At 43.7% G+C, this 15,530-nt stretch overlaps 1 protein-coding gene across 1 annotated transcript in view; it reads left to right on the forward strand.

The window, feature by feature from the left end:
• Window positions 1-6,839: 6,839 nt before the first annotated feature.
• LOC121579527 (disks large homolog 4-like) overlaps window positions 6,840-15,530 on the forward strand; it is a 96,677-nt gene continuing 87,986 nt past the window's right edge. Inside the window, exon 1 of the mRNA XM_045224449.1 lies at window positions 6,840-6,909. Within this exon, the coding sequence (XP_045080384.1) occupies window positions 6,880-6,909 (30 nt within the window). The 5' untranslated portion in view covers window positions 6,840-6,879. The remainder of the gene's footprint in view (window positions 6,910-15,530) is intronic.

The following is a 15,530-nucleotide window of genomic DNA, read 5'->3' on the forward strand; positions in this document are numbered from 1 at the left end:
TGCAGTCTGTGCTCATTAGTCATTCCACAGAGGACTTCATCCACAGGCCCTGAAAGAGAGTGATTCTCCGTTTGGGCTGATCTGTGACCGACTAGCACCTCCCCCAGTAAGAGGGGAATGAGGCAACCTCAGAGTTACACACAAGGGAACCTTTTTCCCATACACACGCACAGCAGACAGGGAATAGATGTGGGAAGGATGTGGTTCTGTAGTACAGGAGATGAACAGTAATGAATAGGCTGTACACAATTAGCATGAATACAATAGCACAGCAGGAGCACTGGTAAGGACTGTATAAATATAAAGGACTGAATAGATCAGGGCTAAATATACAAACAATTATCATTAACTACTACCAACAGTAAATAGTAAACACAAGTTATAACTCACTTCTGTACGCACTCCATCCCACAAGTCCACTCGGAGGACTGAAGAGACACTGGCCTGCACAGTTGAAGAGCTGTCAGGTGTCCTTCCCCCTAACAGCGTGCCCTTTCGCAACCAATCAGGGCCCAGGTCAGAGAGTGTTTGAGAGGCTGGTTTATGGTACCCCTAGACCCCTCAAACGCAACTTTGGACATCAAAGCCAGATCCACAAATGTCTTTCATTGTTCCCCTCGAATCAGGGACTGATTTAGTACTAGGACACCAGGTGGGTGGAATTAATGATCAGGTAGAACAGAAAACCAGCAGGCTCCGGACCTCGTAGGGTAAGAGTTGAACACCCCTGCCCTAGACTCTCAGGCTCTGGTCGTGGGGGATGGGGAGTGGAGTGTGCAGCTTGGAAGGGTTGTGAGATGCTGATAACAGTCACCCGCAGGGAATTCGTAACAGGCCCTATTAAGACAATCTGATTGAATACACTGTACATAAAGGTTTGATCAATTATACATTTGTACAAGTATTTTACTAGTCAAGCCCTGATATGGTCGAAGGAATCTTCGCTAGAGATTTGCTACAAATCTGTTGATACAACTCACTTCTCTATCTGTTGAATTTGCACTGATATGAGGGAATTAAGAATCAATAAATTGTCAATTATACAAAGTCCCTGATTTACATGCCATATCTGATAATCTGTTTTCTGGAAGTTTGGGCTTATAACTGCCAGGGAGTTTCTTGTTTCAATAAGGTTGCCTGAATCATGCATAGGATAACCCTTTTTGGTTCCAGGGAGAACCATTTTGGGTTCCATGTAGAACCCTCTCTGGAAAGGGTTCTACCTGGAACTCAAAAGTGTTCTACCTGGAACCAAAATGGTTCTACTTGGAACTTAAAACGTTTTTAAAGGGTTCTCCTATGGGCACAGCCGAAGAACCCTTTTAGGTTCTAGATAGCACCCTTTTTTTCTGAGTGTACGTATGTTCAAAGGGGCAATCTGCAGTTCAAACAATTACAAAGCGTTCACTTGCCACGTGTAACCACGCCAGCCCAGGACCTATACATCTGGCTTCTTCACTTGTGTGATTGTCTGAGACCAGCCACCTGGACAGCTGATGAAACTGTGGGTTTGCACAACCGAAGAACTTCTGCACAAACAGTCAGAAAACGTCTCAGGGAAGCTTATTGGCGTCCTCGTCATCCTCACCAGGGTCTTGACCTGACTGCAGTTCAGCATCGTAACCGACTTCAGTGGGAAAATGCTCTCCATTGATGGCCACTGGCACGCTGGAGAAGTGTGCTCTTCACGGATGAATACCGGTTTCAACTGTACCGGGCAGATGCAAGAAAGCGTGTATGGTGTCCTGTGGGTGAGCGGTTTGCTGATGTCAACGTTGTGAACAGAGTGCCCCATGGTGGGAGTGGGGTTATGGTATGGGTAGGCATAAGCTACGGACAACGAAAACAATTGCATTTTATCGATGGCAATTTGAATGCACAGAGATACCGTGACGAGATCCTGAGGCCCATTGTCGTGCCATTCATCCGCCGCCATCACCTCATGTTTCAGCATGATAATGCACGGCTCCAAGTCGCAAGGATCTGTACAGAATTCCTGTAATCTGAAAATGTCCCAGTTCTTACATGGCCTGCATACTCACCAGACATGTCACCCATTGAGCATGTTTGAGATGCTCTGGATCGATGTGTACGACAGCGTGTTCCAGTTCCCGCCAATATCCAGCAACTTTGCACAGCCATTGAAAAGGAGTGGGACAGCATTTCACAATCAACAATCAACTGCCTGATCAACTCTATTTAAAGGAGATGTGTCGCACTGCATGAGGCAAATGGTGGTCACACCAGATACTGACAGGTTTTCTGATCCACGCCCCTACATATCTGTATTCCCAGTCATGTGAAATCCATAGATTAGGGCCTAATTAATTTATTTCAATTGACTGATTTCCTTATATGAACTGTAACTCAGTAAAACCTTTGAAATTGTTGCATGTTGCGTTTATATTTTTGTTCAGTGTAACTAATATTTGTACTCTACAGATGTATTGTCATACAGTTGGTATTGGTATTTTATTAGGATCCCCATTAGCTGTTGCGAAAGCAGCAGCTACTCTTCCTGGGGTCCACACAAAACATGAAACATGACATAATACAGAACATTAATAGACAAGAACAGCTCAAGGACAGAACTACATACATTTTTTTTTTTACGGCACACAGTCTACATATCAATACATACACACAAAATATATAGGTCAAATAGGGGAGAGGCGTTGTGCCGTAAGATGTTGCTTTATCTGTTTTTTTAAACCAGTTTTGCTGTTCATTTGAGAAATATGAGATGGAAGGGAGTTCCATGCAATAATGGCTCTATATAATACAGTACACTTTCTTGAATTTGTTCTGGATTTGGGGACTGTGAAAAGACCCATGGTGGCATGTCTGGTGGGGTACGTGTGTGTGTCAGAGCTGTGTGTAAGTTGACTATGCAAACAATTAGGAATTTTCAACACAATGTTTTTATAAAAAGAAGTGATGCAGTCAGTCTCTCCTCAACTCTTAGCCAAGAGAGACTGGCATGCATAGTATTTATATTAGCCCTCTGATTACAATGAAGAGCAAGACGTGATGCTCTGTTCTGGGCCAACTGCAGCTTAACTAGGTCTTTCTTTGCAGCACTTGACCACATGGCTGGACAATAATCAAGATAAGACAAAACTAGAGCCTGCAGGACTTGCTTTTTGAAGTGTGGTGTCAAAAAAGCAGAGCATCTCTTTATCATGAACAGACCTCTCCCCATCTTCACAACCATTGAATCTATATGTTTTGACCATGACAGTTTACAATCTAAGGTAACACCAAGTAATTTAGTCTCCTCAACATGTTCAACAGCCACACCATTCATTACCAGATTCAGCTAAGGTCTAGAGCTTAGGGAATGATTTGTACAAAATAACATTTGTACAAGCTAACATCTAAGAGCATCCAAAAACTCCTCAGCCAGGAGTTTCAAACATCAGCAATGCAAGCAGTGAGTGGAGTTCTTGCCAAAAAAGTCAGTAGTTTGAGCTTTCCCAATTCAGTTGTTCAGTCCGAGTTAACTGTATCAAGTCAAACAATGTCTGACATTGTAAAGACAATCTAAGTGCCCCGGAGACTACTAATATTATTAGACACACTTCCCGCCTGATCCGCAGGAGGCACAGAAGGACCAATGTGCGGAGGTGCAGGAGACGGGGTAGAAAGAGACTTTAGAGCGCGCCATACCCCATGCAGCAGGCTATCTGGGGAAATGAGACAAAATTGCTAGTGTTTTTCTCTTCCTCTGTATGTTATGTCACTTTGTTGTAGTTCAATTTAGTACCACTGGGTGGCAGAACATTCCATGAAATGTGATCTCTGAAATGTTCTGCAATTTTATTCTCAGGCTACAACCCAAACAAGAAGACAAGAAACGGGGTTAAGTAGTGAGACATGGTCAGATCATCAAAACCCCAAAAAACAAGTAGCCTAATCTAATACTGTCATTACAAATGACCTTATTTAGAATTCAACAGTTTAAGTTTGAGTATTTGCACTTATGCAAAGTTTTGCCTATATTAAGTGTTGTATGTGTAGAAGAAAAGGACCTGACATCCCTGGTTGTGATGTAATTTTGTAACCTAGTTCAAGTCACAGCTGTGAGATCGACCAGCTATCTAAAATAAATGTGATCCTCCGGCAGCATCCTCATGGTCTACAAGTTCCTCCTGGGTCCCATTCAGCTGACCAGAGCCTGTCCTTGGCCTACTTTCAGTCAGACTGAGGCAGCTGTAGGGCCAGCAGAGCACTCTTGTCTTGAGGAAAGCGGGACAGGAGGATGGAGACTGCATTCTTCTTGGTGAGTGTTGTTCTCCAGTATTAGGTACTGTACATAGCATCGTGAAGTGGTTTTGCTACTGTAATGCATGTCTATCAGTGTGTTTCGCTGTGTTTCAGTCTGTTATTCTATTTAGAGTAATTGTTCTGTCTCTGTTAGTTGTTAGTGTGTATCTCCAGCTGCATGTTGTTAAAAAGAGCAGGAGATGAGTAGGTAGAGACTAGTAATTTGGTAGTTGGACAACCTACGTCCACAAATGTGTGCGAGAGAGATAGAGAGAGAGAGAAATGGCATGCAAGCTTGTGTTTATATCTGTTTTGTGTGTGAGGAGGGTATAACATCTGTTGTTATTCACACACACTAATTCTACACACATTACTTTCTCTCTGTCACTCTTTGTGCAATCTTGTAACAATAACTATTTTATATGTGGTTTGTTGAGGAGGCATAGTACTGTAGTTTAGAACATGAACACTCATGAAGTTTTGTTAAGCCAGTAGTGGTGTGTGTGTGTGTGTGTGTGTGTGTGTCTGTGTGTGTGTGTGTGTGTGTGTGTGTGTGTGTGTCTGTGTGTAAACCCTCAGTGCCACAATAGGTTGGGTTATGTAATGTGGTAAACAGGTCAGTCATTTTCAGGTCACCTCCTGGCTGAATACTGTTGTTTAACACAGGTTGAGGTTCCAGCTCAGTTGTTGCCCATGCTGTTCTACTGAGTCTCTTCTGTGGGCTCTGGAAACCTCTGGAACCCTCTGCCTCTCCCTCAGGGGAGCCATGAGTCCAGAACAGTACCGGTAGCTTGATTCAGGTTCTGTTGTGTGGGTGGATGGGTGCCCAGATGGGGGATTTTGTATGACACAGGGATTTGTGCCTTCCTATGGACACCGTTCCAGTATGCTGCTTGGTGCTTTTTAACGTATTCATGTATGTGTGTGTATAAGTATGTGTATGCCTGTGTGGGTGTGTGTTGTATTTGTTGTAGATTGGATCTATGCCTCTCTCCACCCCAGGGAATAAGTGTGTGTACATCATTTAGAATTGCTTTATTACTGCACCATTGGTCCTGCTTTGTGGGGAGCTGGCTGGGGGGAGGGGGGTTATGCTGCCTTTGTACAATTACCGAGCTGATGATGCAAAGACAAGGATGCACACATTTCCCCGTAAACCAGACTGTAGTGGTGCAGTCCATGCTCTTAAAGGCAAAGTGTACCCCTAAGATGCACACATGATACTATTCATTTTACTGCAATGCATTAACAACGGTTCCAGGTCAAATTCACTGCATTGAAATCAATCAGTCATAGAAAATACACCACATTTTGCACACCACCAGTTAACTGTAGAAACACATAGTCACAGAGAGTGAAATATGAGAATGGCATGACTTTATACCAAAAACACCCTCCATGTATGATTCTTCATTTCTTATTTAAAATCCTTATCCCGCTATACCTTCCTCTTCCTCATCTTACTGTCTCTCTCACTGATATTGTGTCAAATGCACACACACACACACACACACACACGCACGCGCACACACGCACGCACGCACGCACGCACGCACGCACGCACACACACACACACACACACACACACACACACACACACACACACACACACACACACACACACACACACACACATACACACATACACACATACACACACACACACAAACACACACACACACACACACACATAAACACACACACACACACACACACACACTCACACTCACATAGATACAACCATTCAAATAGACCTCAGAACCACGGCAATGGCCACATGATAACAACAACCCTTCCTATTGCCACGGCAACAACTGCACCATTGCTAAGGCAACAGCTGCAGAGCACTACAACAAGCAGAAAACCTTTTCTCCTTCTCCCATGGCTTCCTCTAGAGTATGTGATCTCGTTTTTGAGGTTGGGTTGTTTGTGTCAGTCTGATTGTCGTATGTGTTTCCATTTTCTATGATGCATATGTAATTCGCACTCTCTCCCCCTCTACACATTTTATTTCGGTCTAATTCCTTCTGTCTTCACACACCACACACACTCACTCTCTCTCCTTCACTGTCCCCTCCCTCGGCTCTCCCTCTCCATCCTCTGCTGTTTCACTGTCTAATCTCTATTTCTCTCTCTCTCTTTCTCTCGCAGAGCGAATCTCCCCTTTTTCCCATATCACCTCTCCTTTCTACCTCCTTCCCCCCTCTGTCCATCTCCTTTCATATTCATCCCTTCTTCTCCTCTTTCCTTCCTCTCTTCCTCCTCTCCTCTTTGCCTCTTGCTTTAAAATATAGACGCGTTCCCCCTCTCCCTCTCTCTCATATAGATTCTGAGCCCACCCTCTCTCGCTCTCTCTCTCTTGCTTTTCTCTCTCTTTCCCTGTGTCCCTCCCCCTCCCTCTTTACGTTTCCCCCTCCCTCCATCCTCTCTTTCCCTCGCTGGTTCAGTTAGTCAAAAAAGAGATACACGGAAGAGAAGAAAAGGGGGGAAAGGCAGGACGAGAGAGAGAGAGCAGGAGTGGGGCAGGCTGGGGCGAGGGGTGTGGGGTCTCAGCCCTCTGTTGTGGGGGGGGTGGGGGGTTGAGATACACCCCACCTGTTTGTTCTCACTACCATGGACTGCCTCTGCATTGTGACTACAAAGGTAAGCTGATCCGCCGTTTCTTTCACAGAGAGTGAGGGAGAGTGAGAGTGAGTGAGAGAGAGTGAGAGAGAGGTGAACGTGAATGAGAGGGGGAGAGAGAGAGAGAGAGAGAGAGAGAGAGAGAGAGAGAGAGAGAGAGAGAGAGAGAGAGAGAGAGAGAGAGAAAGAGGGGGGTTAATCAGGACCTCGTGCTATCTGCTTTGTCTGTCTCTCTCTCTGTCCTGTCTCTGTTTCTGGGGTAAACGGTCAATGTAACAGGGCAGCATGTCTTTGCAAAGATATTTGATAATTGTTTCTCTCCGGTTAGCACACTTCCATTGTCTCTTTGTGGTCTTTTTGGCCCCTTATGTATTTGACTTGAGAGTGCACTGCCTGAAAGGTGCGTGTTAGTAAGCGTTGTCCCTGTCTTTCTCTATAATTCTCTGTTTCTCCCACTCTTTTTCTATCTCCCTCTCTGTGTGAGTGTGCAAGCTAGCCGTGATCTGGTTAACCTGCGTGGCTGATTGCTGTAGGAGTGAGTTAGTGAATAGACCTGTGGTTGTGGTGCTAGTTGGAAGGACCATGGCAGGAGATGGATCCAGGCTGGGCTCCCAGCATGCCTCAACCTCATTTAGACCCACTCTCACCCTAAACACTGCCATGGAGCTAGCTCACACATTCTGAGTCTACACACACACAGGCTTGGAGCTCCCACAGCATCACACACACACACACACACACACACACACTCACAGCGCGTGTTATATCACACACACAAGACCAGTGACAGGCTGGGGCCGACTGCTCCACACAGCTAGCCCCTGTTGTGAAATTGGCTCCCAGAGAGAGAACGTTTATGTAATGCCGTCCAAGCCGTCTCTCCTGGGCTGGTGTCTGTTCCTCAACTAATCAGCCTGCTTCCAGTCCCAGGCTCTCTCCCTTACTCTCCTCAGGAATTATGGTGGGTTTTCTCACACACTCACAGAGTCAGGGCATAGGAGCGTAGTAAAATGCCCCCCCCCGCCATATAAAAAAAAACATTATAATAATTCAGCAAAACTTTTATATCGAAAATGAGTCACCACATTCGTTGAGGGACTTCTATTTTGAAAAGGCCTCTGCTGCTGGAACGTGAGTCACTTGCCCCGCCCCCACTGACTGCTTCATTCTCACTCTCAGTTGTTACAAGCAGTGTGGCAGTGCATGACACAGGAGGCTGCTGATGGGAGAACAGCTCATAATAATGGCCGGAACGGCGCTAATGGAATGGCATCAAACACCAGCAAACCATGTGTTTGATGTTTTTGATACCATTCCACTTATTCCACTCCAGTCATTACCATGAGCTCGTCCTCCCCAATTAAGGTGCCACCAACCTCCTCTGTATGAGTGATAGAAAAAGCACTGTGCAGCACCACCATCATTACTCATTGCACCAGGTAATTGTTGTTGGCAACAACAAAGTAAGTTTAATTAAATAAACGTTGATATATTAGAATGAAACATGAGCTACTATAAGCTTTTTCATGGCTATTTTATTTATATTTAAGCCTTATTTTACCAGGTAAGTTGACTGAGAAAACATTGTCATTTACAGCAACGACCTTGGGAATAGTTACAGGGGAGAGGAGGGGTTATGAATGAGGCAATTGGAAGCTGGATGGTTAGGTGGCCATGATGGTCAGATTGGGAATTTAGCCAGGACACCACGGATAACACCCCTACTCTTACGATAAGTGCCATGGGATTTTTAGTGACCACAGAGAGTCAGGACACCTGTTTAACTTCCCATCCGAAAGACAGTACCCTACACAGGGCAATGTCCCCAATCACTGCCCTGGGATATTTATTTTAGACCAGAGGAAAGAGTGCCACTTACTGGCCCTCCAACACCACTTCCAGCAGCATCTGGTCTCCCATCCAGGGACCGACCCTGCGTAGCTTCAGAGGCAAGCCAGCAGTGGGATGCAGGGTGCTAGTTAGCTAGTTAGCTTTACATTTACAGTTTAGTCATTTTTAGCTGTGAGGTTTTATCTAATTAGCTAACGCTTGGTAGTTCTGGCTGTGTGAAAAACTGATAGTGAATGTTTTGAACTCAAGACTACTTGCTAGCTACAGAATTGCTTGCACAATCACTGTCTTAGTCTTCATCATAGGGTCAGCAAGTTAGCAATGGATATGCCACCAGTCAAGAAGATAGTGCAAAGGACTTGGCAACTGCCTGCACACCACCCCTGGCAAACTAGCTGGAAAATTAGAGCGCTTTAAGATTAGATGTCTTTAACTTCATCACAGTGATTATGGGTCATGAAGGTGTGTTCCATGTGTTAAGACTTTGTTTGGTGCTATCATGATCATGGCAGGAGAGTGACAGGCATGAATAAACAGACAGGCGGAGAGGGAGAGAGGCCACAGGTAAGATAGTGAGAAGTACCTCTCCAAGACCATAGAGATCATAGACTGATGATCTGTCATAGTGTGAATCAATCTGAATTATCATATATGATCTCTGATTAAATGATAGCAGCTTAAAGACCCTGTGTTTTATAATTCCACACTATGAGGTTGGAATAATACTGTGAATTTGTGATAATGATGATAATGCCCTTTTAGTGTAAGAGCTGTTTGAAAAGACCTCCTGAAATTTCAGCTTGTTTTGGTGGGATGGAATTTTGGCCTGCCTGGTAACATCACCAGGTGGTAAATTAGTTAATAGACCAATAAGAAAGAGAGTTCCAAATCTCTCTGCCAATAACTAATAGTTTTATTTTTTCTCCTCACAACTCAGACCACTCCCAGATAGTCCGAGCAAAATTCATGTTTGAGAAATTGCTAATCACAGTAAGGTACTTAATTGTTACCCAGAAATCAAATCAAATTTTTATTGGTCACATGCGCCGAATACAACAGGTGCAGACATTACAGTGAAATGCTTACTTACAGCCCTTAACCAACAGTGCATTTATTTTAAACAAAAAAAGTAAGAATAAAACAACAACAAAAAAAGTGTTGAGAAAAAAAGAGCAGAAGTAAAATAAAGTGACAGTAGGGAGGCTATATATACAGGGGGGTACCGTTGCAGAGTCAATGTGCGGGGGCACCGGCTAGTTGAGGTAGTTGAGGTAATATGTACATGTGGGTAGAGTTAAAGTGACTATGCATAAATACTTAACAGAGTAGCAGCAGCGTAAAAAGGATGGGGTGGGGGGGCAGTGCAAATAGTCCGGGTAGCCATGATTAGCTGTTCAGGAGTCTTATGGCTTGGGGGTAGAAGCTGTTGAGAAGTCTTTTGGACCTAGACTTGGCACTCCGGTACCGCTTGCCGTGCGGTAGCAGAGAGAACAGTCTATGACTAGGGTGGCTGGAGTCTTTGACCATTTTGAGGGCCTTCCTCTGACACCGCCTGGTATAGAGGTCCTGGATGGCAGGAAGCTTTGCCCCAGTGATGTACTGGGCCGTACGCACTACCCTCTGTAGTGCCTTGCGGTCGGAGGCCAAGCAGTTGCCATACCAGGCGGTGATGCAACCAGTCAGGATGCTCTCGATGGTGCAGCTGTAGAATTTTTTGAGGATCTGAGGACCCATGCCAAATCTTTTTAGTCTCCTGAGGGGGAATAGGCTTTGTCGTGCCCTCTTCACGACTGTCTTGGTGTGTTTGGACCATGATAGTTCGTTGGTGATGTGGACACCAAGGAACTTGAAGCTCTCAACCTGAAATGATTTGATATTGAGATAAAAACAACTGCATTGGTTCTTTAAGTCTAGAGCAGGGATGGGCAACTGGAGGCTCGCCCCCTTTTGAAGGCCCTCGGATCAATTTCCAAAATTGGAACTGAGTCGGGGTCTCAACTTACTGTTTCGAGTTAGAGTAGTAGAATACTACTAAGGTGCAATTTCGAAATTTGTTTGTGCATCGGCAGTTTTTCTCTTTTTATGTCAGTCACTTATAGTCAGTCAATTAGCCCATGTCAGTTCAATTTCTTTTGATTGCTAAGTTAGTTTAGCTGCCAGCTATCTAAACTTCATATCATGGCCCCATTGATTTTGTTAGTCAGTCTCACTCAGATATCATATTAAAAACTGCCAACATTTCTCTTCACCCTATAGCAAAATGTGTTGAATTGCAAAAAATTAGCTATAAAACAGCTAATTGTCCTCTCTGCCCCTGGCAAAATGAGTAAAATTGCAGCAAACTTGCTTTAAAACTGCAACATTTTCTCTACACCCAATGGCAAAATGTGTGTAATTGCACGAAATTCACTCTTAGTGTCCCCCCACTGTGGATGTGGGTATGCAGACCCGCGAGCAACTGCGCCTCTCATGATGAGTTCAGATTTTTTGTGGCCCCAACCCTTGTCAAAGTTGCTCATCCCTGGTCTAGAGGGTATATTGCATGTGTTAACTTCATGAAGGAGAGAGACAGCCATGATAATATTTTATTTTTGATAATATTGTATAGATTGATTAATTTCAGTTTGAACTTTCATCCCTGTCTTGAAAAAAAAACAAAAAACAGAGTTGTGTATGTTGCTGGCTATTATGACAGTATAATAATTGTATTATACGTTGGAAATATTACGTTAAGTTTCAAACCATACAGTATGTAGAGCAGCAGTAGTAACAACCTGACAGGAAGTGAGACAAATACTAGGAAATGAATCATACAGTAGCAGAGAAAGAGTACAAAATGGTTGTTTCATTGAATGTATCCACACTAACACTGGCATTCAGTACAGTATGGATGGCCATGGCCCTAAGACTGATGGTACCAGAGTAAGTGCCCCCCTACAAGGTCCCCCTTAGCCTTGTGAATTCACCCATTTATAAGTTAAGATTTGTCTGTATCCTTTTCTCAAAAGTCACTAGAAATGAGCATTTAAAATCTTTTTCCACAACAAAAAAGTGTCCCCCCCAATGTTGCTCCTACTCCCCTGCACACAGTCACACACACACAGTCACACACACCACACACACCACACACACACACACACATTCAATCACTCTCACACACACTCACAAACACGCGAACAACATGGCAGCTGCTCCTGCATGCTGGCTGTGGGAGTGTGTGTGAACCATGCTAATAGGAGGACTGTGGGACAGATGAAAAAGAGGAATCTCATACACACACTGAATGAACTTGGGCAGGCTCTTGTAGTTTTTGATGGGAAATGTGGTCCAGTATTTGCTCAGTGTGTGTGAACTCTCACCACTAGCCCAGAGTTTTATTTATAGAGGGGGGAAGAAATCTTGGTTGGCTCAGTTTTTCAAATTACATAAATCATTGCTTACTTAGCCATGGGGAATCAGATTAATTTGCTTATCAATCAGTTCAAGTGTATTTGATGTAAGCTAGTTCCCTTGACAACAGAGCTCCTTATGGCCAGTTGACGGAGATAGCCATGATAGGGAAGATGAGCATGGGGGTTAGGGAAAATAGGATTTTGAATGGGAATACATTGTGTTTTTAACGATTGGCAAAGCATGCATCTCAGTGTATCACACATTTGATTCTGTACCATTGAGCAGAGATTTCCAATGAATAGTGTGCTTGTCACGGATTCGGCCGAGGCTGCTCCTCCTCCTTGTTCGGGCAGGCTTTGGCGTTCGTCGTCCCCGGAGTACTAGCTGCCATCGTTGTATGTTATCGATGTTTGTTTGGTTTTGTCTTCCTTGTACACCTGTTTCCATTTAGTGTTCATTATGTCCCCTATAAGTTTCTCGTTTTGTTTGTAGTTAGTTGTGTGTAATTGTCCGCCTGTCCGTAGGTGCTGTGATTTTTGCTCTCATGTATTTAGAGTACGGACTCACTATTTGCGTATTCTTTTGTATTTTGTGTATTTGCGCACTGTATGCGTAATCGCTCGCCTCCGTTGTTGTTGAGGCCCGTTACTTTGTATTGTCGTGTTTCTACAAGTAAAGTCTGTTGGACTAAGCTTCTGTGTCCTGCGCCTGACTCCAACACCACATCCACATGACTATATGGCTAACAGGCTTCTCTGGGCTCCCTGATGAACTTTAATGTGTATAAATGCAGGCTGAGATGTATTTAAACTGCAGAGCAACGACAAGCTTAACTAGCTCAATTAAAGAGCAGAGAGAGAGAGAGAGAGAGAGAGAGAGAGAGAGAGAGAGAGAGAGACCGCCTGGGTGATAAACACTCCAACAGCCATCAGGCCTTCATTTAATTAATAATACAGGTACACCTATGGTAAAATCTAACTCATCAGTCTCCCTCTATCTATCCCTGTGTAGGATATCAACATACAGTAGGTACATTGTTACCTAATAGCTTTGTCCTTGGATAGCTTCGCTTGATAGCTTATCATGTTATGCACCTACCTTCAAGGAAAAGCGTCGATTCAACTCGAATCCAAAATGGCCGTGTCTTCTGCCCATCAAGCTGTATTCTAGCTCTGTGTTTGGTGCAATGGAGCAGTGGAGAGAGAGGAGGTCCATGCCTCGTCCATAGGCATAGTCATACTCTTCTCTTTCATCCTACTCCCTCCTCTTTTTACTGTTTCACTCATTATGTTTCCTCTGTCCTCTTTGCTCACAGTCATTCGTTCTATTTACTCCACCATACTATTACCAATTGTATTTACATAATAAAATGAAGGCTGTTTGAATCCCTGTTTGAATATAATTATGCTGGCAAACAGACCTCAGGAGTTTCTTTAGATATGCCATCAACACTGATTGAAGAATCGACTATGAAAGAGCACGGTCGGTATCCATGGATATCTGACAACCTTGTTCCAGGATCACACATCTCTCGCAGAGTGAGAAAAAGCTCGGAGCTGGCAAAGGAAGGAAGGCCCACTTTTGCCAAACATTCTGAGGAAGATGGTGGTCAATTTGAAAAGGGAAGCAAAATTAGTGCATGGAGAAGCAAGTCTCTTTAATGGTGTGTAATAAAGTATTAATGGTGCCTGGCGGTAGTGCAGGTGAGAAGTGTGACAGCTCGTGTAACCGTCATGTAGCAGGTCAGCTGTGTGATTTGACCTGTGACGCCCACGCTCAGGAGGTCATGTGAGTGATAATTGGTTTCCTGTAGCACTCAGGGGCTTTACTGTGTGGGAGACTTTGGACCTAGAATATACCTGTGATGTGAGCTAGCATGTACTGTAACAGCAGGTTGTATATGAGCACGATATAAGGACCCTCTTAGTTAAATGGATAATAACAGATAATTGGCCACAGCTCCACTGTATCAAGGGTTTTGAATAAGACCATTATTAACCCTAACCCTAGCCCTTACCCTAAAGAACAAAGGTCAGCTAGAAATAAAGGACGTTTCGGTCATCTGCTAGGTCTGAGTTACAGTAGGTCACTTGTGACTGACCCCTAACCCTGTGGATGGCTCTCTGTCTTCACTGTGTACAGTAGGTAAAGTAGGTGAAAGACAGGGGAAGTGAGAAAGAGGAAGAGAAAGGGGGAGGTCAAAGTCAATTCTGTAAGCCTTTTTCAGTCCCACTTTACATCGATGACAAAACATACACTACCGGTCAAAAGTTTTAGAACACCTATTCATTCAAGGGTTTTTCTTTATTTTTACTATTTTCTACATTGTAGAATAATAGTGAAGACATCAAAACTATGAAATAACACATATGGTATCATGTAGTACCCCAAAAAGTGTCAAACAAATCAAAATGTGGTCCTCTGTAGCTCAACTGGTAGAGCACGGCGCTTGTAACGCCAAGGTAGTGGGTTCGATCCCCGGGACCACCCATACACAAAAATGTATGCACGCATGACTGTAAGTCGCTTTGGATAAAAGCGTCTGCTAAATGGCATATTATTATTATTATATTATATATTTGAGATTCTTCAAATAGCCACCCTTTGCCTTGATGACAGCTTTGCACACTCTTGGCATTCTCTCAACCAGCTTCATGAGGTAGTCACCTGGAATGCATTTCAATTAACAGGTGTGCCTTGTTAAAAGTTAATTTGTGGAATGTGTAGGTGTTCTAAAACCTTTGACCAGTAGTGTATATTTACAGTAATAGGTAATAATTATGGTAGGCAGGTAGATTATAATTACTATGAAGGCACAGATTCTACAAAGCAGATTCTACAAAGCAGCTGTGATTAGGTATTCAGGTTTGTGGGATTGCACCCTAAAAAATTTTTTTTGGATGTATTAGGTTTGCAAACAAACGCTAATTGATTGTGATAAAAACCTCCCCTCACTGTAAAACTATAACTTTTTATTATCACAGTTTTGCAGTTTTGCAAATATCTGAAATTGTGTAATTTCATCCACCAGCAGGCAATTGAGCCTGTGGACGAGGTTAGAAATTGTGCAAGCCACAACCCACAAACAGGTACAGACATAACATAGTATTCCATGACCATAGCTGTACCTGGTAATGTAATTACCATGTAAATACAATGTATTTGGGGACATGCAGGACCCTCATGTCAAGGTCGGACATCCTATTAACTAAGATAAATAACATGATGACTGTAACTGGGGGCTATTGTGCAGGGTTCTAAGATGTGAAGCATGCTGGCCAGTGATGGAAAGGTTCACCCTCATAATCACTGTGATATGAGTTTATATGAACCAGATGGTCTTAAAATCTCATCCCTCTTTGAGAGGACACAGAGTTCTTTTCCCATTCTCCTTTCCT

The sequence above is a fragment of the Coregonus clupeaformis genome, chromosome 13 (assembly GCF_020615455.1).
Source record: "Coregonus clupeaformis isolate EN_2021a chromosome 13, ASM2061545v1, whole genome shotgun sequence".
NCBI lineage: Eukaryota > Metazoa > Chordata > Actinopteri > Salmoniformes > Salmonidae > Coregonus > Coregonus clupeaformis.